The sequence below is a fragment of the mitochondrial genome of Carica papaya (genome assembly GCF_054855325.1).
Source record: "Carica papaya mitochondrion, complete genome".
Taxonomy (NCBI): Eukaryota; Viridiplantae; Streptophyta; class Magnoliopsida; order Brassicales; family Caricaceae; genus Carica; species Carica papaya.
Window position 1 is genome coordinate 292501 of NC_012116.1, and position 27500 is coordinate 320000.

At 43.5% G+C, this 27500-nt stretch overlaps 4 protein-coding genes across 4 annotated transcripts, besides 1 other annotated feature; 3 read left to right on the forward strand and 1 right to left on the reverse strand.

Annotated features, from left to right (window-relative positions):
• Positions 1-4135: 4135 nt before the first annotated feature.
• Positions 4136-4263: an inverted repeat.
• atp8 (ATPase subunit 8) lies at positions 4254-4736 on the forward strand. Its single transcript has one exon. It carries the CDS (start codon positions 4254-4256, stop codon positions 4734-4736), a length of 483 nt encoding a protein of 160 aa, YP_002608209.1.
• Positions 4737-6082: 1346 nt separating this feature from the next.
• Positions 6083-6880, forward strand: cox3 (cytochrome c oxidase subunit 3). Its single transcript has one exon. The coding sequence runs from the start codon at positions 6083-6085 to the stop codon at positions 6878-6880; it is 798 nt and encodes a 265-aa protein (YP_002608210.1).
• On the forward strand, positions 6808-7215 carry sdh4 (succinate dehydrogenase subunit 4; the record flags this gene model as incomplete). Its single annotated transcript has 1 exon — positions 6808-7215. A coding segment is annotated over exon 1 (408 nt), but the record flags the coding sequence as incomplete, so codon positions are not given.
• Positions 7216-26233: 19018 nt separating this feature from the next.
• cob (apocytochrome b) lies at positions 26234-27415 on the reverse strand. The gene has a single exon. The coding sequence runs from the start codon at positions 27413-27415 to the stop codon at positions 26234-26236; it is 1182 nt and encodes a 393-aa protein (YP_002608212.1).
• Positions 27416-27500: the final 85 nt, after the last annotated feature.

The window sequence follows — 27500 nt, forward strand, 5'->3', positions numbered from 1 at the left end:
CGTCGAATCGACTCTACTTTACGATACCATCTTTCTTCTCTTATGAAATTCAACTTCTCCGCCGACAGAGTGCTTCGTTGATTCAAAAGCTATGTCTTTCCCGGTCTTCGTGCTCTTTGGTCATTCTTTGACTCATCTCTTCCCAAGATGGTCAGAAAGACAGGGGGTCCTTTCTTTAACCAAAACCCCTTTTCGTCGGGTTATTACACCCTATGCGGATAACAAGTCCTAAAAAGGCCTCTTAAGCCTTCGTGCCCCATACCCATAGCGAAATGGTTCAGTTCACTGCTCTTTCTGAGTCCTAGTTAGTAAGTCAGCCTCGTGCTCGTTCTATTTTACGTCATTCCACGCTCAAACCTCTAATCCACTCTTTCACCAGCCAATCCATAAGGAAGTTGACTTTGCCAACCCTACCTTCTTCTTTCTCTCGCTCTGAAACCAGGGACTTCCAATCCAATCTCTAGCTCTTTTGATCCATTCGACACGTGCAATTTCTTTTCCGTCGATACGCCCTGCAATTTGCACTTTCATTCCTTTTGTATTGTATTCGCCTGCTCGGTTAATTCAATAGCTTTTTTCATTCGAAACGAAACTCTATTCTTTAATTGTCCAGCTATAAATTCTGCAAGAATCTTAGGGTGTCCATAAGGATTTGCTATTCTTATAATTGCAATGTTGAGTTTTCGGTTCACACAATTAAGTTCTTTTTGTACATTCCTCTGTAATTCTTCGATTCTTTGCGGCTTATCTTCAATTAAGAATTTTGGGAATCCCATATATATTTTGACCTGAATCAGATCGATTCTTTTTTTGATTTCTATACGTCCCTCGACACCCGAGGATATTCTCATTTTTTTTTTACATAATTCTTGATAAAGTCTCGTATTTTTTGATCTTCTTGTAAACCCTCAGAAAGATTTTTTTGTTGTGCAACCCAAAGAGAATGATGACTTTGGGTTGTACCCAGTCTGAAACCAAGTGGATTTCTTTTTTGTCCCATAAGCCTCCACTACTATATGTATCGTGTGATATGACATATTCTTCATATACGGTTGTATCTGCCAATACGATAGTTATATGACAAGTGGGTCTTTTTATCGGATAACTCTGTCCTCGGGCTCGAGGTTTAAATTGGATCAAAGTAGTACCCTCATTTACTTCGGCTTTACTAACGACTAAACTCCTTTCGTTGAAACCCATATTGTGACTAGCGTTTGCTGCTGCCGAATAAAGAAATTCAAAAATGGGAGAACATGCTCGATAAGGCATGAGTTCTAGTATCATAAGTGTTTCCTCATAGGAACGTCCACGAATCTGATCAATTACTCTTCGTGCTTTATGGGCAGACATACATATATGTTGACCTAAAGCGTATACTTTTGTATATTCTTTCTTCTTTCTCTTCCTTATCATAAGGTTCACCTCTCACTAATGAATCTATATAAATGAAAATGAATTTGATTAACGACGAGATTGATTATAATTTAGCGCATGTCCGCGGAAATTTATAGTAGGTGAAAATTCTCCCAATTTATGTCCTACCATACGATCTGTTATATAAACAGGCAAGTGTTCCCTTCCATTATGGATAGCGATAGTATGTCCGATCATTGTGGGTATAATGGTAGATTATAGAAAAAACCCGGGCATCTACCATACCATTTAGGATTTAATATAAATTCAGATTAATGGGCGAACGACGGGAATCGAACCCAAAAATGCCGCTTGCACCTACATTGACCACCACCCCACTGAAAGAAGAAGAGTTTCAGTTTCGACTTTTGCTTCTGAAGTCAGATTTTGATTTTAGCCCTCTGGTATCCCGGCTGTCGCCGACCCATTTCAGGTCACACAAGGCTAAGCTCCTGGGAGAGGACTACCCCACTTGACTAGAAAACCAAAGGGCAGAACGAATCTCTCTTATCTATGAGAATGATTGTCTCACTTTCTCTCTTCCTATTGAAATGAATATCGTTTACTAAGAGAATAGATGAGCTCCGGTAGACTGAACTTCACACTTGACTTTCTTATCGTTCGTCCGTTCCAGGTATTACAAGAAGTATGTAGCTCTTTCTCTTTCTCCTTTCAAGTATTCAATTCCCTTCGTTCGGGTATAGAGTCACATAGCTCGGTAAGAAGTCAGAACTCAGCTACTCCTGAACTTATTAACTCACTAGGGAAGGGTACGAAGTGACTTTCCCCACCATCTTCGGTAAAGGGGTAGCTCGTCAGTACCAGGTGTTGATTTAGTAACGTCTTTCAGTACTCGGACTGAAGTCAAGTACATCAATCGGTCTAAGGGCTCCGCATTTCTGGGCACCTCTCAGTTCAGTTATCCGGAAATGAAGCAGGAAGATCTCTAGATGGCAGCTAGCTTAGAACCCGAATGAATCTCCTTCGCCTCTATCATTTGGCCGAGAAAGGCTTGGCATAATAGAAGAGGATAGAAGATATAAGGGCGCTCCAGCTATGTGCCATTGTCAAAATGGAAGTCTATCACCCTGGTAGAAGATACCTAAGTTTTCTGCTACTTACCTAACCCTTAACTCGCTACTTTTATTCCGCTCGTTCCCTATGGTCGAGCACTTCGTTCATGAGTTGCTATCGCTTTAGCTGTGAGAACTATAACTTAAGCTATCTTCTCGAGTGAAAACTGCTTTCCTTAGGACGAGCTTTTAGGGCAAAGTAGAAAGAGCTTATTTATTCGTCGATAAAAAGCCTTTACTTCAAACAAAAAGGAAAGGATTCCATTCTTCGATTCTTTCTGCCATTTCCCAGATGCTGTCTTTCCTCCTGGCTATGTCATGCTCACTTTTTCAAGGCGAGGCCAGCAACAAGGTTCGAAGGAGTTGTATGCATAACAAGATGTCTCTGACTATGTCTCATCCATACTTGGTTAAAGTTTCTAACTATCCAAAAAGAAGCTATAGAGCCATAACATTTGCCTTCATTGTTTTGGTGAGAGGGGAACTCATGCTAATGGTCTCGGATATGGCTCAGAGTACTGCCTCGCTTAGCCGCAGCTGAAGCCATAGATCTTGCCCGGGATGCTCCCAAGGTTCATCGGTCGGACTCCTCATTGGAAAAAGAATGGCAAAGGGTGGTCTACGATCAGGGCTTTCTTCAAAGGGAGGGAAGGGAGATTTTGACTGGAGCCATGGACCCAAAGTGAGTCTTTTTGCTCTTTCTTCAAGGCATCTAGCTACGGCGGAATCTTTCACTGCAGCACCTGTGCTATAGACCGGCTTAGATCTCGACCTCGGTCGAATGGTTCTCACTTTGGCTACGTCAGAGAGAAGAGGTCCTTACCTCATTCCCAGCATGCTTCACAGCCCTCGATCTTTGAATTCAATGAAAGAAGCTTTCAAAGGACTCCACAAACGAAGAATGATTGGGGCGCAGAAAAGAAGCCCTCCAGCTTCTCTTATGCATCAAAAAGGCTACTTGACCAGCCTACTTCTTCTTCTTATGGGGCAGTACCAAAAAAGATATGAAATAAGGGCACCCGAGTCCCTAACTGGAATCACGGAAAAAGCCTCTTACGCAAGTATACAAAGAGCTCTCATAGTTCAGTGCTAGGATTCTAATTGTACAAAGGCGGGGGCGTGAAGAGAGATTAATGAAGAAAAGAAAGCAAGACCGAAGCATAATTGACTTTAAAAAGAAAGGGGAACGACCTGGGCACTACGGTTCACCTGGGTGCTCACTTGGAAGCAAGAGAGGTCAGAGGCCACCTACAGGGGGTCTCCTTTCATTTTTCATTCCGACAGACCAAGGAAAGGAACTGCTGGAGGAAGTCAAGCAACTACCTAAGGCTTAAAATGAAATCAAATAAGTGGAATCTCATGCAAACAGTGAGGGAGGTGTAGATTCATTTCATCATATCAAAGAAGATCAATTGAATAAGAGGGGAAAGCACGACTTCACCGTGGGTACAAGATGGAAAATCATGCATTGCATGGAAAGCCCAAGAAAAAAAGAACGAGGGGAAGAAGCACTTTGCTAAGGCGGGGAGTAGGCGGAGTGAAGTCAACAGATTGAATCGTCTGTGCACGAATCGGATGTTGCAAGAGATGGAAAATCGAGTTTGTGTTCCGCGATTCCTTTTTCTCTTTTGTTTGTGCAACTTTCTTTCTCCCATGCTTTCCGTTGGTCAACAACCAACCACAACTCTCTATAGTTCTTCACTACTCGTACAGGCTTGACGAAGTTAAGCTGTCTGTAGGGAATCATTTTTCTCAGAAAAAGCAAGAATGCCTCAACTGGATAAATTCACTTATTTTTCACAATTCTTCTGGTCATGCCTTTTCCTCTTTACTTTCTATATTCCCATATGCAATGATGGAGATGGAGTACTTGGGATCAGCAGAATTCTCAAACTACGGAACCAACTGCTTTCACACCGGGGGAACAACATCCGGAGCAACGACCCCAACAGTTTGGAAGATATCTTGAGAAAAGGTTTTAGCACCGGTGTATCCTATATGTACTCTAGTTTATTCGAAGTATCCCAATGGTGTAACGCCGTCGACTTATTGGAAAAAAGGAGGAAAATCACTTTGATCTCTTGTTTCGGAGAAATAAGTGGCTCACGAGAAATGGAAAGAAACATATTCTATTTGATCTCGAAGTCCTCATATAGCACTTCTTCCAATCCTGAATGGGGGATCACTTGTAGGAATGACATAATGCTAATCCATGTTCCACACGGCCAAGGAAACTCTGATAAGGAATGACAAAGGAAAGGGAAATTTAGGCAAACAAGAAATTGATTCGTCATGGTAGAGAAGAAAAAGAGCGCACGGACCGTAGTATGATCGCTTCGGATCAATGTCCCCATAAGCAAGTAGAAAGAAAACAAAAAAACAAGATGCTTTACCCATTATTTACTTGGAATCATAGAATAGTAAAACGATGGTATATTCCATTCCTCTTTCTTTTGATCTTTTTCTTTATATTTGACCATCTTTTATTTGTCTACTAATCGGAGATTCTTTTCATCTCCTTCTTGCCAAACTCCAATCCATGATCCTCAGAAAGTCTCTCTACTTCCTATTAAATAGGCTCGGATGGTGTGTGTGGGGGGGGGGGTCTCCTAGTTGCTATAATTTGATCTAATCTTTTTGATAGCGAGACCTGGGGGAAGACAATGATGGCTCCGTCAGGAGCTTACTCCGCATCAAGCTCGGGCGAAAACCAAGCGCCACTAAGCGTGCCGGGCGAAAAAAGTGCCTCTTCGACCGAAATGGGGATGATCATTTAGTTGGCCCCCAGCCCATCCGGTCCGGAAAAAAGATTCGATATACCGGATAGCCCTCCCCTAGAACTGAACGAAGTCTTCGATGTCCCTCAGAGTCCCGACAGTGAACCGCTCGATCTATCCAATGAATCGGACCCTCGGGTCATTGAAGACTTTTTAATCCAAAGGTCGAAAAGTGAGGTTCACGCTCAAAAAGAGGAGTTGGCCACACTTATCGCTCCTCTGATAGACGAGAAGGCCAAATCCTTTCCGTCTATCCGGAAAACTTCCAACTGCTATGGAATTTCTTTTTCTAATCATTGAGAAAGTAGTTCCGATATAAAAAAAGGCCTACTCTCCTTCTGCTACACGCAAGGACCTGGCGAATCTCAAGCGTCTCTTATCACGTGCATGTTCTTCAGCACGGCACGACGGCAAGGGACAGATGAGTATTCGCAATGTGATCCGGTACATTCTTGAGGATCTCGCCGAAAGCGCCTAAAGTAGCCTTATCCGCTTGAGTGCTCCAGTCCTGCGCTGCTCCCGGCCAAGGATTCCTCCGCTATCTTTGATATAAATGATGGCCTTTTTGATCTCATCCGTATTCCAATCGAAGAAAGAAGGTCAATTTTCCCACGTAGTTCGTCGGTCAAACCAACGATTCTCTTCTCAAAGGAATAGAGAGATCTTTTTGACTTCTATCAATGCAATGAAAGAACCATCCCTTCCTATTTGTTTGTCCTGTCAGATAGAAAGCTAATTTGACCCCAAAGAGCCCTTCTTTACCACTTTAGGGGGTGGGGGTGAAGGGGGGGTTTACATACAACCGAGGCAAAGTGGTTTATGATTGAATCTCAGAGGCATTCTTCTCATTTGGTAGATCCAAGTCCATGGCCTATTTCGGGTTCACTCGGAGCTTTGGCAACCACCGTAGGAGGTGTGATGTACATGCACTCATTTCAAGGGGGTGCAACACTTCTCAGTTTGGGCCTCATATTTCTCCTATATACCATGTTCGTATGGTGGCGCGATGTTCTACGTGAATCCACGTTGGAAGGACATCATACCAAAGTAGTACAATTAGGACTTCGATATGGTTTTATTCCGTTCATCGTATCGGAGGTTATGTTCTTTTTTGCTCTTTTTTGGGCTTCTTCTCATTCTTCTTTGGCACCTGCGGTAGAGATCGGAGGTATTTGGCCCCCAAAAGGGATTGGGGTTTTAGATCCTTGGGAAATCCCTTTTCTTAATACCCCTATTCTCCCTTCATCCGGAGCTGCCGTAACTTGGGCTCATCATGCTATACTCGCGGGGAAGGAAAAACGAGCAGTTTATGCTTTAGTAGCTACCGTTTTACTTGCTCTAGTATTCACTGGCTTTCAAGGAATGGAATATTATCAAGCACCCTTCACTATTTCGGATAGTATTTATGGTTCTACCTTTTTCTTAGCAACTGGCTTTCATGGTTTTCATGTGATTATAGGTACTCTTTTCTTGATCATATGTGGTATTCGGCAATATCTTGGTCATCTGACGAAGGAGCATCACGTTGGCTTTGAAGCAGCTGCATGGTACTGGCATTTTGTAGACGTGGTTTGGTTATTCCCATTTGTCTCTATCTATTGGTGGGGAGGTATATGAAGGAACGAAAGAGTGGATTAAAAAATGAAAGCTCGAAGACAAAGAGAATCGGGCTTTTCCAAAGAATTACTGCAGCTTTCCCACTCCCTTTGATTATCATATACAAAAAAGTGTCTTCCACTTTCCTACCAAATCTCTCTTTATTCTGGCACATAAATGAAGGGATCGAAGAGATTATGGCAGATCATGTTCACCAAGAAATGACCCGAAATTGGATCTTGGTCTATTTGAGATTGTTCCTTTTAATCGTAATCAAAGATGTTTTCTTGTCTCTCGTTTCTTTTCTGAAAAAATGGAAGAACCTAATGGATCGAACTCATCCTTGGCTGCTACGAAAGATATCGGCCTTGCGTTGCGGAAGGAACGTTCTGTTCTCTTTTGAGTTGGAGGCAAGAGCTCTTTCTTCAATAAAGGTTTGGAACCCTCAAGCAAGACATGATCTACATAATAAGACATCATAGCGCCTAGAGATAGAGGTATGGTTCATCGCCTTACTTATCCAAGCGTGTTGCCGGATAGTCGGATATGCCGTACTCTGATTTTGATGAGGTTAGGAACCATTTGCTCTTACCAGCATTGCTCATTATTAGGTAACGCATTCCCCTTTCTCGATTTAAAGGTTAGGGTGACACGTTGTCGCTTTCGCGAAAATAATGAATGATATGGAGTCATGCAAGGAGCGCGCTTTCTTAATCTAATAGAAAAGGGGTTTTCACCATCTATTTCTGCCCGAACTCTTCCTTAGTTTCCCTCCTAGCGAACGGGGAAAGCTTATCCCTCACTCGCATTCGCCTAATCGAGCAGAACGCCACTCGGCGATCATCTTACAACTGGTCCCACCTATAGTTATAGTGTCGAACACACATAAGTATAGGTTTTCTTGTCCTGTCCTTACGACGGTTGTCAAAGACCGGATCTTTGCACTTCGCGACCCTATCCGAGTATGGGCTTAGTGCAAGGCCTCATAGAACAATGAAGTAATGTATCCATACGAGCTCCGGCCCGCAGCAGCTCGAATAGAAAAGAAACCTGTTCATTTATGTTACCTGTTGTGGACCTTCAACCTTTCACCTTTCATAGATCTGAGAAAGGCGGTTTTGGTTTGGGAAGTGACGTTGAGACTGGGCACCTACGATAAGTAAGAAAGAAAGCAAAGGGAAATCGGAGGAGTTAGAGCAGGGAACAATGGGCATCCCTACCTGGAAAACAAAGAGTAGAGTGACGCGAAGGACCCTCCATGAACAGAGTCCATGAGCTCGAGAAGAGAAGTCAGGCCTTCGGTCAACCAAGAGAGGGCCAGCCTAATCAATATGTCAGAATTCGTTGCCTTCTTCTTTCGAGCTCATCAGTCAGCTTCCAGTCACCCAACCAATCCTCTTGATCCTGACCTACAGAAAGGGGTGAATGAGGTCAGAGAAGCCCTCGTCTGTCTTTCGGTGACCAGGAGAGTCAGCCGGAGATAGGTCTGTGCTTTCGTCAGGGGGTAGCTCGTCAGTACCAGGTGTTGATCAGTCATCCAAAAGAGAGGGGCTCTGAGGACCAGTTTGACATCTCATTCAAGAGAGAGTGAGTCATCGATCCAATTCCTATGTTCACGGAGGGGCCCGAAAAAGAGAGTGAGTGAAAATGATGCACTACACGGACGCCATTTGGACCCTACGAAAGCAAGCCCCGAGCTGGTCCGTACCAACCAAGAAGATTGGCTTCATTTGTCATGTTGAGGGCTCAGAAGAAGCTCATGTTGGAAAGCAAGCATGTGCAAGAACCAATCAGGATACAAATCCTGAGGTCTTCCTGGATGGATTGACCTACGACTGATTGACTCAGGCCCTTTCTCACTGACTTCTTCCTTCATTCGGAGAAAGAAGTCATCAGGAATGGAACCAGTGGAAAGTCGTATGCAGAAGAGAAGTGAAAAATGGGCAAAGACGAAGACTTTGGAAGCGAAAGATGGACCGATTGACGCTCTTCCAGCCCAGCTGCTGTTTATTGAGCTCAAAGTGGATGAGAGAGAGCTTCTTTTTTAGATATCCCCACAATTAGAGCTATTAGATGATAAGAGATTTCGCGTCATGGAACATGTCCAGGTCTACCAGAAAGAGCCCGTGCATTCCAAAAGTCACTCACAAACTGAACATCCCTATCAGACACTATGGAGGAAGGTAAACCATGCAGTTTAACAACCTCTCTAAAGAACAATTTAGCCACATGTGAAGCATCGGTTGTTTTACTACAAGGAAAGAAATGTGCCATCTTAGAAAACCTATCCAATAGAGCGAGAGTCTTATCCCTTCCAAAATGACCAGCAAGTCCACCTGCATGCATTTCCCAAAGACGAGAATCTCTAAGTGACGTACGAGGAATGCATAACTTAGTCGCTCTAAACAGATAACCCTCACGAATAACAAAGTCAACATAGTCTCTACGGTTACCATCCCTAACCTCCTGATAAATGAGACCAAAATCAGGACAAGTAGAATACTCATCCTTCATCCTATCAAAACCTATCACCTGTGCACTCATCATCTGAAGGACGGTAAGTACCCTACTAAGAGCACCAGCTACCTTATTCTCTACACCAGAACGATGTTTGAGAACAAAAGAGTACTCGTTAATGAACTCAACCCACCCTAGAATTTCATTTCTTTTGAGAGTGCAGATATCTCAATGCTTGGTGGTCGGAAAACAGAACAAACTCTTGAGGTAATAATTCCTCCAATGGCGAAGGGACTGGACCACAGCATCAAACTCCTTATCATATGTATAAGACTTCTGTTTAGCCTCATTGAGTTTTTCACTAAAGAATGCTATGGGATGCCCTTCCTGACTTAAGACACCCCCTCTTCCTATTCCAGATGCATCACAAGCAACCTCAAAAACTTGACTCAAATCAGGATGCCTCAAAACAGGTGCTTCAGTCATCTTTTGCTTAATATCACTAAAAGCCCTAGCAGCCACAGTAGTCCATTGAAACTCCCCTTTCTTTAAACAATCTGTTATGGGAGCCATAATAGTACTAACCCTCTAATGAATCTCCTACAGAAAGTGGCTAAACCATGGAAACTACGAACCTCAGAGATAGACTGAGGGTTCTGGCCACTCCCTAATGGCCCTAACCTTTTCAGGGTCGGCTGCAATACCTTGCGCAGAAAGAATGAAGCCTAAGAAAAGCACTTGAGATTGCATAAAGGTACACTTCTGAAGGTTGACATACAGTTTTGCTACCCTAAGAGTCATGAAAACCTGACGAAGATGATCTAAGTGCTCCTCTGTAGACTGACTATAAACCAGGATGTCATCAAACTCAGAATTTGCCTATGAAAGGGTGCAAGACATGGGTTGGGTCATAACCCTCATAAAGGTACTGGGAGCATTGGACAATCCAAAGGGCATGACTAACCATTCATACAATCCATCTTGGGTCTTAAAGGCGGTTTTCCATTCATCTCCTGGCCTAATACGAATTTGGTGGTAACCACTGCGCAAGTCTATCTTGGAGAACCAACTAGAACCAGCCAACAAATCTAACATATCCTCAAGCCGGAAACCTATACTTGACGGTGATTTTGTTGATGGCTCTACTATCTACACACATCCTCCAAGATCCATCCTTCTTAGGTGTCAATAGGGCAGGTACAGCACAAGGACTAAGACTATATCGAACAAAACCTTTCGCTAGAAGCTCTTCCACTTGCCTATTTCACTCAGCACGCTCCTTAGGGTTCATCCTATAATGTGGAAGGTTAGGCAATTGAGATCCAGGAACTAAATCAATAGCATGCTGGATATCCCTCATGGGTGGTAATTCACTAGGAAGCTCATCAGGCATGACATCAAGGAACTCCTCTAACAACTTACGTACCTCGGGAGGGAAATCATACTTAGACTCAGTGGAATCTGGAAGAGTCTCCCTCGCTACAATAGCTAACCAGCGTCTACTCCTCTGCCCTTCCCTTTCGAAGGCTCTATGACTCAAAATGTGAGGACTTTTCCTAAGGGGAACCTGAGGGGAAGATCTACGCTTGGGCCTCTTGTCTTTTCCTGAGGGCTTGGCAGGTGTCAAGATAATGTTCTTGCCCTTATACTTAAAGACATAGGTATTCTCCCTACCATGGTTAGTCACATCAAGGTCATAAAGCCAAGGGCGTCCGTTAAGGATATGAGTGACATCCATGGTAAGACATCATAAGAAACCTCATCCTTATAGTCACCTAAATGGATTGGGACAAGACACCTCTCAGTGACAGGTAAGGTTGTCTTATCTACCCAGGCTACCCTAAAAGGCTGAGGGTGTGGCTCTACCTTAAGGTTCAATCTAGCTATAGCGGACTTAGAGACCACATTCATGGTGCTTCCCCCGTCAATGACCAATTTGCAAGTTCTCTCACCACATTTAATGTAGGTGTGGAAAATCTTTGTGCGCTTCCACTCATCATTGTCAACAGCTGTAGACAAAATACACCTCACAACATTGACATGGTGATCATCAACCTCAAGAGCATCTCCCATCTCATCCTCATCCCCAAAAGAGTCTAATGGGTCCACAACTTGATCCTCTCTTTAATGAGGTCGCCTCACTCATGTTCTAGGGCTAGGGCACGTTGAGGACAACGAGCAGCTATGTGACCCCTATTATGACAGTGATGACACGGAATGGAAGAACCATTAGAACGGGACTCACTAGAGGAACCACTAGGACGAGGATTATAGGAAATGGACTCTCTATTCCTCGCAGTGCTACCCCTAGAGGCTGACTGAGAGACGGATCTAGACTGACGTGACTCTCCTGCCTGTGACGTCACACGTCGAAGAGAGGGGGACCTAAGGTACTTTTTTATCTCTAAGGCCTTGTGATAGGCCTCCTCTAAAGATTCAGGATTGTAAAGTGAACCTCCCTCTGTCTGTCTACCCTCAGTCCATTGACGAACCTACTGACTGTAATGAATGGCTCTTCATCAATTTCACACCTAAGCATAAGCTCTTCAAATCGAGCCAAATAGTCAGACACACTAGCAGTCGATTGCCTAAGATTTAACAACTGTTCAACCAATTGACTCCTATAGTAGGTGGGGAGGTCTTTTTCCTTCAACTTCTGCTTCATGACTGCCCACTGAGTGATGGGTGGTTCACCTAGACGCCCTAAGTTGCGTTGGACACTCTGCCAATATTTCTTGGCGGATCCTATTAACTTCATCTTGGCAAAACGAAGACGCTCTATGTCAGACATGCCATACCAATCAAAATAGTCCTCCATGTTATCCAACCAATCTGTGAAGATATTAGGGTCCAACTTTCCATCATATTCAGGGGCATCAACTTTGACTCTCCGTCGTCTGTCTCCTAAATCCTCATGACCATACAACGGAGGTTGTGGTGAACGCCTGTTGTGTCTATCTGGAACCTGCGCATGGGGTCCGACTGGAACTCTATGGTCCTGTCTATGCTGAGGCCTAGGGGTCCGCTGGAATTCTATGGGTTGGTCCTCAGGAAAATGATCACCATCATCAAGTGGGGACCTAGGATCTAAGGTAGGAGGGAGATCACCATCAGGGGGAAATCTCACAGTTGGTCTAGGGGTTGCGTGACTCATCCTATTAGGGGCACCGTGTGCCCCAGGAGTGGGAAGTCTTCCTTGCACTGACCCTATAGAATAAGGGGAACCATTTAACTGCCTGACTGACTCCTCATAATCCTCTCCTACAGGGCGCTTACCCAAGTCTTTCAGGATTTGTGAAAACTGCTCATTCCGTTGCTCTACTTTAACCTCGAGACTGTCCAATTTAGGGTGCATGGTTTGGTTGTCAGTTTGTGGAGTGGGAGGGGTCTCGTTTTCCTTATTTGGGGCCATGGTGCAATGCAGTAAATGAATGAGGTAATGCCGAGCAAACTTTAATTGCAGGAAGTAATGTGAATAATACACTCCTATGATGCGCACAAGCAAGAATTCAGGGATTCAAAGAGAGTGCTATGCCAAAGTTGTATGCAGGTATGGGGAACTAGACAATGATGAGAAGCTAGGCTAATATGCAAACGGGGATAAAGAAATGGAATAGAAAATGACAGATAATCAAAAAGCAATCATACAGAATGCCTGCTTCATGCAAAAGAAGCACTCAAAAAGACCATTCAAAATAGCGCAGGAAGTAGTACGAGTGAGCAGGCTTCTAAGTTAGTTGCCGAAACTGTAGCAGAAGTAGCAGAGGCAGCGCAAAAAGAAAGATCCTTGGAAGAACTAAGCAAGCTACCGAAGCAGAAATCCATAAGCGAGGTAGCTGTATTGGTGGGAACTCTCGTATTAGCAGTTATCCTGACAGTCCCCGCCACTAACGGAAGACGGACTAAAGGAGAGGAGCGAAAGGAAACAAAAGAGATTCCCTTCCGATGGAAGAGAGGGTACTCATTGCCGAGCTAGGGAAACTCAAGAGATGCCTGTCGCATGCGTGCTTGATATTTGAGATGCGCTTCCCTTGACATGGAAGGTACAAGATCCTTTCCTTACAGGCTGCTCTATCAAAGGACTATCTAAAAAGCCGGAGAGAATGATTGAATTGAAGCCATGTCTCCCGAGAGAAGGTGTCCCCAAAAAGTACATATAGCGAAAACCTCAATAGTCAAGTATTGAAAGTTGAGTATATAGCTCAATAGGTTCATCTTCCTAATAAGAGAATAGACTAACAAACGAACTACTTGCGATAGTAGAGGGGAGCCCCCAAAGGCTCGGAGACCGGTGGGACTCGGGAAAGTCATGGATACGTTTGGGTACACTAAGGTAAGTCAAGAGTAGAATATTACCTAAATCTTTCTGTCTTTCTTGTGAATCTGTTGATCCTGGATTACAAGTAATTGTGGTCACTTTCTGGGGCTCTTAAATGCTTTTTTTTTGATGATTCAGATGGCAGCTTCTTTCATAGGAAAGTGGATGTGATCTACTCTTTCGAGAGAAGTAGGGGTAATTGCCATTTATTAACCGATCGAAACGAAGATACAATAATTGGTAGTGGAACATGAGCTGTCTCAGAAGTAGTGCCACGAGGCCTTGCCTTGCTTCGCTTCGCACCTTGGATGCTGCATCATTAGATAGGATGTCTCTTTCTTTGATCGTTCGCGCACAAGAAGTCCGTACAGGCTGAAGAGGCACTTTTTCTTTTAACGTAAGCTCTGACTCAACGTTGGGATTCCTCCTTTTCAAGTAGTTCTTTCAGAATCTGTTGATACGAGATTGAGATTCAACCGATAGCAGATAGATTAAGAAAGTGCAGTCGATGTGACACAATACAACGACAAGCGAATCTGCTCTAATCTCACGGGTGGGTACTTAACTGGAGAGAGGGATCTGCGCTAGCCTATGAAACTCTACCGAAGCCTATGTGTTAAGGATAGAGTCATTTCACCGATACGGATAACCGACTTGAGGAAGAATACCACGCTTCTCTCGATTGACTAGCTTGATGCGGAGGGGCCGGAACCCGCTTTCTTCCAGAACCAAGAGTTCTAGTTTTCCTAAACCAACGGATCATCTTTCTCCAGAACCAAGATCTTCCCTTTCTCACAGCATTTTCGGAGCAGGCCTTTAAGTGCTTTCTAGCAGCCGTGGGAGGAATAGATTCGGTAGTGAGGGAAAGATCGATTGAGACTTCATCATACCTGAGGGTTGCCTTCTATGACCTTCTTTGTCTGGGCAGTTAGCTATGAAAAGCAGCAAATCCTTTAAAAAGAAAGAGAGAACCTTAATCCCCTCTTTCTACCCTAATTCATGCCAATCACTCTCCTTCCTTCTTCAGTCGACTTAAAGCTGGAAGTCTCAAGTAAAGTCAGCCCTAGGCTATGGTCACTAGCCTTCGTTTCAGGCTTGCTTCCTTCAAAAGGGAGGATTCCTATTGCTTTTTCAGACGAAATTGGCAGCTTGCCCACCCTAGCCCTTGCCTAGGTTCTTGTTTTAGCCAGGTCCGAGTCCTAATCCAGCGGCTTAAAGGGTAGCTTCCGTTCACTTCTTTGCCGTAATCTGATCTCAAATGCCAACAATCTGAGATTGCCTGGTCTTCCTAACATGGGTATAAGATCTCTACTATACTAGACTATAGGGAAAACCTGTTTAAATAAGTATGCCTTTAGTCAGGAAGTCATTCTAATATGCGCAAGAAAGACTCATAGCACAGGAAAGAGACTGTTTTTCGATTCCATGTGGTTGAATAATAGAAGACAAAACAAAAAGAAATAAGGAGTGCTCGTGGATGGTGTGCCACAAAAATCTCCTCTCCTATCTTTCGACACCGTAAGCCCTTTAGAAAGTAGAAATGGAATTGCTCGCGGCTAAATATGAATTGAGACGAAAGCTTTACGCCTTGCTGCACCAATATCTATCTGAGATAGCCACGACTTCGACTTCGTCGACTTATGCTTTTTAAATAGCTTTCCCTTAGGCGGGTCTTCGAGCTTTCTATTCCGGCAGGGCAGTTGTTTTAGCCTCCGGGCCGCTGGAAAGGTCGTCCCTTTACTCTCTTCCTTACGTTAGGACGGATACTGAACTTCGTTACCTTACGAGGGCTCATTGCGGTATGCAAGAGTTGCTTTGTGGCGGGCCTGGTCAAGTAAGTAAGCAGTGAGATGAACCAAAGCACAAGCTATTCATAGCATGAGACATGACAAGTCCAAGCTTGGAAATACAAAGAAAGATAGAATGCAAGCAAGAAATCACTAACGGATGAATGGGCGATGTTCGCTATATAACGACAGAAAAGACGAATGTTAGGAAGTTAGATAAAGGACGAGAAAGAGCCTTAGAAGGACTTTAGCCTTAGTTAGAAAAAGATAGGGCATGTCCCGAGGTCAGTCAGGTCTTAGCCTGAAAGATAGAGGGTTAGGAAAGTTCAGCTAGTTTGAATTAGTTAGGAGAAAAGGTTCATTTGCTGGGCTTAGCCGTTCCGTTAGAGACTAGTTACTAGTTAATCATATCCCTTCCTCTAACGAGGTTCTTAATAACTCATTGATAGTGGGCATCAAGTGATTGAAGGGAGGATGCCAAAAGAGAAGGGCGGACACGAAGGAGCGTCTTCAATGAGACCAAGGGCAGTGAGGGCGATCGGAGTGAAGGTTCGGGTTGGCATATCAAAAGTGTCAGGTTCGTCTTTCGGGTTTCTATATCATAAGATAGGCCATGCGTCATAAGGGCACGATAGCGCACCTTGATGTTAATAGACATGGACGGTCTTTCTCAACTTTGTCATTTCGAAATGTCAATTCTATTAGGGGGGAGCAAAGGCTTACTGGTGCTTTGTTTAGGGACGGGAGCAACTCAATCGCGGGTTTCATCCCACGGTCAATCAATCGCTGGGTGAATCTCTTCTTCGTTGAATCCTACGGTTCGTTCAGTAATGGATTCCTCAGAGATTCTATCACGCACGGTTCATCATGGGATGGATCATAAGTGGGCTCATACGCATAAACTTATCAACTCAAAAAATCAGTCTCGTAATAGCAACTCAGTCTGCCAAACAGACAGGATACTCAGATTCCCAGTACAGTCCACATGAAGCTTGTTCTCCTTCCTTTTTTGCTATCTAACGAGTGCCATTCTAGATTCTTTCTAGTTTTCGTGATTGAGGGTGGTGGGTGGTTAAGACCTTTCGCCCTAAGGGCATGGGCAGTGGGTTGGTATAGATAATGAAGTTTACCTATGAAGGCGCAATCCGAAGAATTGCTTTGAGGCTGACTATTTTGTTCAATTATGAAGGAAAGTGAGTGATGGCGTGAGACACCATGTTCAGAGCTTCTTCGTTGAATTTGAGCATGCATGTCTTTCAGTCTGGATCTACAACAAAGTAGTTTTATTTCATGGACGGAAGAGTCTCGCCGCTTCACCAATCAAAGAATGGGTGGGGGCGAGTGCAGTGAGGTGATCTTTTTCATATCTTTCTTTTCGGATTGGTTTCGTGTGAAAGAAGCTCTTCCACTCTCGTGAAATTAGAACTATCCCGAGGCGATCGAAGTGAGAAAGGATGGCATCTTTCTGAAACCGGGACGGGCTAGCTAGACCAGCAGCAAAAGGCCTTCAACAACCAGAAGGAGGGCCCCCCCAACACTCCAAAACCTTCTAAAAGCCCAGAACGTTGAGGTCTTATAATTATAATGAATCCGGAGAGGATAAAAGGCTCGTTTGGAAAGCCCTAATTTTGAGCTTGTAATGCATGTTACCTTACCACGACAGATTGCTTGTCGGGCTCCAATCACCTGCAAAGGGCTTGACTCTTTCATAGGTCGAGATGATTGGAAGTCAACTTCCTTATGGATTGGCTGAATATAGTCCACTCTCGACCGATCACTCGAGCTTCACTTCGTCTACCCTAAGAATGTCGTGGCGAAAAAGGCTAAAAAATGAGAATATAGACAGATGGCATGGCACTGATAATATCAAAAAGGGAGAAAGATATCAATGCAGCCTCTCATTTCACATACTTTTGGTGGTAAATCAAACTTCTCCTCAGTTGTCGGCTAATTGCTACTTTGAGGCATAAATCTCCTAAATGTCAAGCAAAGAAAAAGTGATTTTCTAACTTTCGAGCGTGATGTAGCTACATTCTACAAAGTTCTAGAATTCTCTACAAGACTGACGCATATACATGAGACAAGTAGAAGAATCTAGAGAGGTCCATGTGTGCGTCTGCGTGGCGCCTTGTAAGCGATGTCTTGGCGGGCCGTGACAATGAGAACTGGCAGATTATGTCACACTAGTCTTTTTGGCCTTATACCTCCTCCTTTCAACAGGAAGCATGGCAAATAAGTAAGTTATGGATGAGACTCTTATTAAGGATAGAGAAAGAAGGGGCAGACCTGACGGAGGAAAAATCACTACTGTGGCAAGCCCGTCATAGCTTGAAAAAAGAAAGAGACTTATTGAAAGCTAATACCAAGTTTATGGAAGGCATAAGAGTGAAGCGCTTGGAATAGAGCATCAGTATGGCACCAAAGCCACTCATCTCGTTCACATCAATGGACTTTTTAAAAAGTTCTCGAAAAAGAGACTTTGACAATAACAAATCGTATTTTGATAGTGAAAAGCATGCATGGATTGAATTGCGTGAAACCTTCCCACGAAGACAAATAGCCAGATCCGAATCAGCTTCCAATTCGCCTTGGGACTCGCGGTCGAGCGTTCTTCGGACGTCGATCAATCTATCACTCAATCCCTCAATCGAGAATTCGAAAGTACCTATGACTAGCTTAAGTGAAAGATCAATCCTTCCTTGTGATTAGGGATAGGGTCTATCCCCTATCTAAAATACATGGTGCACTTCTCCCTGCGAGGTTGTCGTTGCGGCCTTACTATCCGCCAACTTGGCTTTGCAGTCCTTTATGAAGTGGCCAGTCTTGCCACAACGGTAGCAGCCCCGTCTCTTCGACTTTTTCTGAATCTGATCCTTCTTTTCAGATGACTCTCCATTCTGCGAACTCTTTTCTTGCCTTTTCGAGTTGGGGTTAGACTGACTCTTTCCTCGACCAGCAAAGAACGCCTCCTCTTCTTGCTTGATCTGCAACCCAGCCACTTGCTTCACCAGCGACTCTTGGTTTGCCAACAAGTTTTCGAGTTCAAGAACGGATGGCAGCTCTTTCACTTGGTGAATTCATTGTATTATTTTGAAAATATACCTGTATCTGTAATCTTCTTTATTTTATAAAGCCTTTCATTCGCGAGGAGCTGGATGAGAGAGAAGACAGTCTCATGTCCGGTTCTGCAGTCGAGATGGGATTGAGAAAGTACCATCAACTAGAAGCCCAAAAGAAGGAGATTCCGTAAACAAGATAGAGGAAGAATGTTTGGACTATCTTATCGAGGCCGTTAAGGGAAGAGAAGGTCTCACTCGTATGGTTGGTTGAGGGGGCTAAGGGCTGGAAAGAGAGGACCAGGCTCACTAAATGGGAAAGAGCTCTTCGTGCTTTATACATCAAAAAGAGAAGGGCTTAGATCAAAAACCCTCTCTTCCTCCGGAAGAAAAGTGCCTCTTCTTTCTTTATCGATAGAATTGGATCCAATTCTATTTTATAGGACCGAGGAGGCATCGGTGAAGGACTCCATAGATAGTGAACACAGATCAATCCACTAGTGCAACTTCAGGCGTCATTAAGCAGCGAAGGAAAAAGAAAGAGGTGACTAAAAGAATTAATAAAAAAAGAGAGAGAAGAGCCCCCTAAGAAAGAGGAGAATCCGAGAGAGTCATGGGGCGCTAAAGCGTGTGCTTTAGAACGCCCATCATTCTGGCTTTATCGAAATTCTGACATAAGACAGAATAAGGGTCAAAAGCAATATCAGAAGAAAAAGATAGATTTTTCAATTCCTTTCGGGTCAAAAAGGCGGACTGCCGGTGGGGGCTGAGGGGGTGGGGCTTCTTCTGCTTTACAACCGGAAGTTGGAACCTTAGACTTTTGACTTTCGCCAATAGGCTTAGAGTAGGAAAGAGGAAATCCCGATTCCAAGAAAGCAGTTGAGAATAGAAAAAAGTCTGACTCAAGCGGAAGTGGAGCGAAATGCTTCCCTCCTTTGTAGCACAATACGAGGTCTGGTGCGCATAACGGATACCTAGATCTGGCTGGGAAAGTACAATCTAATCTTGCTTAGGTTACATTGGAAATAAGTACTTCAACCATTTTCTTCTTTTTTCAAAAAAGTAGGGTGCGCCACATGGGAGGCTGCGGCTGTTAGCGGAATCAGAGCTCTTGGGTAAGAAGGCAGGGACTGATTTTCTGTTTTTGATAGAGCAAGCCAGGTATGAAATGACTCTTATGATAAGGAGAAGAACTACTAGCCAGCCTAAGCTCTATCATTTGCTTACTTACTTCATTCATTGCCGAAAGAAAGAAGAAAGATAAGAGCTTGAAAACTAGCCTTTTTCAATAAGATATGCTTGCCTACCTCTTTTCTTGCTCTAGAGCCTTCAAACTAAGATAAAGCACTGCCTACGAAGCACTCCAATGGCTGAACTCTCAACGGCTAGAGGAAAGACTCCTACTCCCACAATAGGACTAGGGGCAAGAGCACTATCCAATTTTCCTATAATGTAAATAGTGGGCAAAGCACTTTCTGGTCTAGCAATTGCAATTGGAAAGGCTGCAACAGGAAGAGCTTAACTTAAGACGTCTACTGGCTCGGCTGGCATGACATTGAAATAAGGGGCTTAGCTTAGAATGAACATTGGGTTTGCTCGCTCACTCGATGCGCTTACTACTAGAGCTAGATGGGTTTAGCTTTTCTTCTCCAAGAGGATCAATGGGAAAAGGAATTGAACTGGCTTAAAATCTCAAATAAAAGAGCTTAGGTCCTTTACCTTTGACCTCTCCCTCTTATCCATAGCTTGCTTGAAAGAAGACTGATTTTGCTAAAGAACTAGCTTGCCCATTGGCTGGGAGATTATCTAGCTATTTAGACTAAGGGGAGAGCTGGTCTTACTGTTAGACACGGTAAACATAGGAGAAACCTTATCCACGTTAGGAAGAGTAGTACCGATAGCCTTAGTACGAGTTGGACCTTTCTTATTCTTAGTCCTCTTATGACTCTTATACAAGCTAGCTCTCTTATGCGCTTGCCTCGAATTACTGGTAATGTTATTTAGGCCCTTCTTACTTAGCACTGTCAGATCAAGGGAAGGAATGATAAGAATAGCCTTTGCCAACTCACTCTTATCCTCTTAGTAGAACTGCTAGTCTTCTAAGCCTGTGTAGTTATTTAGTTATTATGCTAGGTAAAAAGGGGAGCTTAATAAAGACCAGTTTTTAACAACAGTTAGCATGTTAGCTCGCTAGTAGTACTGATATAAGGACTTCTTAAACACATATTAGGAAACTCTAAAGTGGGAAGAGCCCCTAAGAAAGAGAACTCCCATTCGATGCCAGAACCGGATGGCCTTATGCAATTGGATAGACTGTCAGAGATTTTCCTTTTACAAGAGATGCTTGCACTTCAACTAATTCCCCAGCTGCCCTAACCTTTTCTGTCTGATGACTTGCTAAGAAACTAAACTTGAGCCCTAGCTTGACGACTCCTTTGATTTGCTTACTAAGCCCTAGCTTACTAGAAAGAAAATTGACTTCGATGGATCATGTGCTTGGGCGGGAAAGAGAAATTCGGACACAAGACAGACCAGTCTATCTTTGTTTGAATGCTGTATTTCCAACAGATCCATCCCTCAGCTCCCTAGGGGAAGAAGGGACCCATGAGCACTCAGAAGATGTTCTCACACTCCAAAAGGATTGATATTTAAGAAAAGTAGACTGAACCCATCTATTCAAAATAGAATCAGGGTCATTACATAAGATATGCCAAATATGCTTCAACACAGATGCTTTGTTCCATTCATGAACTCTCTTAATGCCAAAACCACCTTCCCTAGTAGGACAAGAGACCTGGTCCCAAGCAAGGCTCCAGTGTGCTTTAAATCTGTCTCTTTCCACAGGAAGAAGAATCCGCTCAATGTCATCAAGCAACTTTCAAGGGTAATATGAATATACTTTTACAGTCATTCTGAATAGAAAAAAGGACTGATTTGATCAGCTGTACCATACCAGCATAAGAAAGGCTCTTGCTGGTCAAGGACTTCACTCTGGTAATAATCCTTTATACTAAAGCTTTTGCACAAAGATTTGATCTAAGTGCTCGAGTGAGGGTTGTTGACTCGGCTCGGAATTTGAAGCTTAAGAAGCATTCCTGTGACCTGACGGGCCATATGAAAGGTTTCTTTCTCATCCTTTACAAAGGCATCAAAATGAAAAAAAGGTTTGCCTTTTTCCATTGACGGAAGATTCATAGCTATGAACCTTCCCCTCCCCATTTGCTGAAAGCACTTCCTATAGCGAACCAGGCAAGGAACATCACGAGTAGGCTGGTACCAATTTCTCCACATCAGCAGCAAAATAGGCATCTTAATCTTCAGTAGGAAATTCCTTCATCTCAGATGATGCGGGTAAGGTACACAAATAGCTTTCCATTTCCAGGTAAAATGAGCGGAGACGAGTTTATCAGCACACCCCCCCGTAGTCGGTTCCCTCGGAAAAAGTTGGGTAGAAAGAACGCTTGTAGAAAGATCCCGTTGATCTTCGGGCTGGCCCTTGCCTATGGAAAGAATGGTGTCTCAGAAAGTTGTTGAATGCCTCAACTTCGGATGATGACTAGCTAGGATTAGGATCAAAACACCATGTTGTTAAGGCACATTTTCACCTAATTAACTGAAGCAGATGCAGGATCCGAAGTCTTCGACTCAGGCTCAGACGAACCGAGAGTCCTGTCTATCCTTAGTCACAGCGAAAGACTTCTACTTTTGAGCTAGACCTCTGCCCATAAAAAGAGCACTTTTTGATCTAAAAAGAAAACGCCCACTATAGGATGGACTTCTTGCTCAGTTTCGTGGTCAGAAGATCAACATTCAGAGTAGCATTTTTTTTCAGGAAGATATGCCCTTCTTGGTTCATTCCTGAGTTTTCTTTCGCCCTTTTCCCGCTTAGCAGGCTCGGTATGATATGGTTATTGATTACCATGATCAAGAATAGGGGAAATTAGAAAACAAATGTAAATGTAGGTGCAGATACGAACTAGAAAGCACCATTGCATAGGGAAGGCTTGCTCTGCCAATGAGTAGGCTACACTAGTCTACGGGTACCTAGTCTTTAAAGTGGGCGAGGCTAACACTAAACTTTCTTCTCAAAAAGAGGTCGATCTTCCGCTCTAGATCTTTCAAACAATTGATTTCCATATTGGTATGGTACCCTTTCTTCATAGAAAGGGCATTTGGCTTCCTTCTAAGGTTTCCGGTTGACCGCCTCTAGGACAGCTGCCTTCAGTGAAAGGGGGGAAGGAATGAACGGGAAAAGATCTTGACTCGATTCCGGCAGGAGAAGAGATTGGGGGAGGAAGGGGGAAGAAGTCATACTGGCTAGGATCGATGAGTAAGGGATTTCTTAACCGGCTGATGCATTCCAATTCCCCACCCACCCGGGGGGAAAGATTAGAGACTCGATCTTTCCGATACACCGACTGGAGCGGGTAGGGACGACAGCGATGGATAGACCTCTAAAAACGAAAATCAAGAAAATGGTTAATTAGACCAATCGACAGCTAGGCGCGAGGTTCACTTTCTTTTTTTCTATTTCTTTTCGAAGTCAGATCTTGAATAGGCATCTCGGTCGAAGGAATCCTCTTTCAACGTCTACTCAGTTTGCTATCCTTTTCAGGATCAGGATGGGCCTATCCAAGCACTATGGGATATGAGGTTTTTCCTCGGCTGCACGATCCGATGTGCAGAACTACTGAACGGAAAAAGGATCCTATTCCTCACTCGACTTCCACCCGCCCGGCTAGTTGCATCAAAGGCATTAATTGTTTTACGGAGTTCTTTTCCGAGAGGGAAGAAGGGCAAGCAGGTCCCCAAAACGGTCTCAGAGTACGCAAGTCTGATTTCGATTGGAGAAAGAGGTCGGGTAGGATATCATTCCTACTTGCAGGACTTCCTCCTTAGGAGCCCCTCAGAAGTCCTTGCTAGTTTCGATAGATAGACAAGGATTCTGTCAAGGCAAGTGTCCTGGTTCACCGGAATGATGAGCAAAAGAAGTTGAGAAATATCTTGGAGTTGGAAAAAGCTTTTCACTTCGACCAGGTATTTAGTGATCGCCTTGACCACGGTATTTTGAGTTCTTCCCCGTAAAAGCGCTTTGCTTTAGGCGAAGATCGATAGCGAAAAAGAAATTCTGATTTTGTTAACCATTGGACGATGGGAATGAATACTAAAGAATGGCATGGTACGAGAACGGAGGACCAAGAACACCAACTGAAAGACTTTCCATAAAGAAATTGAGATTCAAAGTGGAGTAGCTGGATTGGAAGAAGTCTCCACGAAAGCTTTTATTGCTGCTCCTGTATTGTATTTGTCCAGAAATTTCTATTCTATTTCTCGTTTCTAAAGAAAGAGACCTGAACCACTTGACATTGATTTAATAACAAGCGTCTACATCTCTGTCTGTGTCGTGCTTAACGTCCGTCAAATATTGCTTACGTGGCATGTCAGTATTCGCTGAAATAAGAGTGAGCATTTAGGACGCAGTTTACTAATCAGTGCTTAATTTCACCCGATGTCCCAGATCGTCCCCACCTAATCTTTCAAGTTTGAGTAGCAGGTTTTACCTTTCATCTCGATCCAAACCTCCTTGTAAACTTCTTTTCTGGCTTTTCTATATATGTGAATCCAAGCGAAATGCGTCAACAAAGCTTCCTGTTGATGCTTTTTTTTTTTTTATTAGAAATATAAAAGTCAAAAGTCTGTCTACTTTGCTCCATCCAAGCACTTTAGCATAGAAGTAGGAGTGCTTCTTTTTAAAGACATAAGATTTTTGTACAAAAATACTGGAAGCGAGAAAGGTCAAATAAAAGATAACATACGTTCAAGATCGATTAAGACGAGAGCCTCTCCCTCATCTGAACGAAGAGCAAAAGAAAGATTCATACGGCCGGATATAAAAAAAGATATGAAAGAACCAAAAAACATTTTTTTTTACTTGGTGCATGACTAGCAAATCCTCATATCATAAAAAATGGATTTTTTTAGTTGTCTTAAAGCGGAAAGAGAATTGGAAGGGAAATATGCACTCCCTGGATCAAGGACTTCTGGTATGCAATAGATGAGACTACTCTAATCTCCTTTTTCTTTTCAAAACCTTGGATGATCACAGGGCATTATCTCACTCTTAGAAAATGGGTGGTCTTCTGATCGGTCTAGCTCGAAAGGTCGTACTGATCCCAGGTGTACCGATAGTGGTCAAATAAGGGAAGACGTGTCACAAAAGATAGAGCTCCATTTTTCGAACCAAAGACTTTGAGCCTGCTTCAGACCAGCCTCCCTCTTGATTCATTCTCAATCTGACTTGATCTTTGTGGACTTAGCCTCCACCCACCCCCGTCCAAGCCCCGGCTGAATCAACACCGACCAGCAAGAAGCCCGTTTCATAGATGGATAACCCTGCTATGCTAAGACGAAGTGATTTACTCAAATAGGCGATAGGCCAGCATTATGGGATTAGGACAGCTCCAATCCCTATCTATTGCGCGTGAAAAGGAAAAGCTCTTTTTATTCCTGGCAAACCACTCCTCTCCCGTCCGATCGAGTCTGCGTCTGCTTCTTTTATCTCCTTCGTTCCCCAGCTTTCAGTGAAGTTTGATTTTCCTCTCGGGCATGTTGGAAGTTTTCTTGTAACGGCTGCTATAGAATCTGCTTTGAATGCTAGCTACGCTGCAAGAGTCAGTTCAGAAACCCTGTCTGTGGCTGGTCCAGTTGGTGAAATGACACCTTCCTACTTAGACAAAGCTGGAAGGATACATCAGCAGCCTTATTCTCCCTTTAAAAAGGGGGAGAAACCGCAGAAAAAAAAAGAACCTACTACTAAAAGATAAGAAAACTACATCCCTTTCCTGCCCTTTCTTTGAACGTTGTCAATGCTGGGCTGGACCCTTTAAAGCAGAGGCGCAGTTGCCTGGAATCTTGGTATGGAAAGGATTGAATAAAGTAGCGAACTCCACACTGACACTTGAAATTGCGTATGAGAAAGAGAGCTAGCTAAGGCAGCCATGCGTCTTTTTACGTCCGAAATGAGATCTAGATCAAGCCGCTAAGGAGCGTAAGCGCGTTTACGGTATCTCTGGGTAGAGGCCTTTTTTTCAGTAACTGTCACAAGTGCAAGATCAAAAGAATTCACTCAACGAGTATGTGATCAAATTATAAAGAAAGATGATACCGAACCTGAGCGCTCCCCCTTCCCTTCGGGGATTCTATGTGCTTGAAGCGATTCCAGCTTTGCCTTTTCAAATTTCCTGCGAAACTTGACTGACTTCGTTTGGCCTTTCACTTTCATGCTCTTCCCCTCGCTCAGTCTTATCCAATGGGGAATTTCATAGAATTCCAATTCTTTTGATGCCAGAAGGGAGAATTCAATTCCATTTCGAAATGCTTTTCGTAAGGCAAGGAAATAACTGAAGCCGGTCTTTTCTTTAAGCAAGGAAGCTAGATAGAGGACGAGTGTTACTAAGCCAGAAGTCAGCCAGACAGTGGCTTTAATTGACTATGTCTTCCGTGTCCTTCTTTTCCTTTTAGCTCAGAGAGGGGCCCCTTAGGGAGCGGGGCTTCTTTTTTAAAAAAGAAAAAGAAAGGGGGGAGAGGGAGTTTCGAGAACAAAGCCCCCGGATTTGAAAGTTCAGTCCTACCCTATAGTGGAGTATCTTTTCCCTATCTAAGCTATATCAACATAGCCAACTAGAAAACTCATCCGCTTGTAAATTCTTGGTGTAATACTCACTTGTAAATTCTTGGTGTCAGAATTTTTCACTGATCAGGTGTGATCAGTTTCATCCGTATAAGAATGAGGAATTCCTCTTCCAACTCGTCCCAGAATGGGCGTTATGGCAAAGAACAAAAAGAAAACAAAAGGAGGAATTTGTCCAATAGTCACAAATGGTGCCTCCACAGGTTGACATCCGATCCAACCTAGTAGTAAGCAATCCGCCAAAAGCAACCAAAATATTCCTTGGTGAATCGGGCGAAAACTTGAACTACGCACATACATACTTTTAAAAAAAGGTAAAGCCAAAAGACATATAAAAACTGGTGCTATTGCGGCTACACCTCCCGATTTGTCAGGTATACTACGAAGAATGGCATGGATCGGTAGGAAATACCATTCCGGCACAATATGAGGCGGGGTGGGCATCGGATTAGCAGGTATATAATTGTCGGGATGCCCCAAAACATTAGGAGCATAAAAAATCCAAATAGAAGAAAAGATAGCAAAAGCTACCCAACCTACTAGATCCTTTACATAAAAATAAGGGTAAAAAGAGATTTTATCCATTTCTGAATGTACACCCAATGGATTATTTGATCCATATTGATGCAATGCGGCCAGATGAAGAAGACTGGCGCCTACTAAAATAAAGGGGAGTAAATGATGAAGACTAAAAAAACGATTTAAGGTGGCATTGTCCACGGAGAAACCACCCCAAAGCCAAGTCACTATGGTATCTCCTACTACAGGTATGGCGCTAGCTAAGCTTGTAATTACTGTAGCTCCCCAAAAGCTCATCTGACCCCAAGGTAGTACGTATCCTATAAAAGCTGTCACAATCATTAATAGGAAGATAACAACTCCGAGACACCAAACAAATTCCCTAGGACTGCTATAACTCGCATGATATAGACCACGAAAAAGATGAAGGTAAACCACAATGAGAAACATACTTGCCCCATTAGCATGCATATAACGGAGCAACCAGCCCCCTTCAACATCTCTCATAATGTGTTCTACGCTGTTGAAAGCTAGATCCACATGAGGTGTGTAATGCATAGCTAAAAAAACGCCAGTCACTATTTGAATGACTAAACAAAGACCAGCTAACGGACCGAACCCCCACCAATAACTAAGATTGCTCGGGGTTGGATAATCTATCAAATGCTGATTAAGTGTGGAGGATATAGGCTGTTTAAGAAGAGAGAATCGTTGGTTCCTTATAGTCATTTCTCTTTCCTATCGTGACTACTCTTGTTCCCCCACCTTTTGAGCGTTCTGGGGCCCTACTATATATATAATATATATATATAAT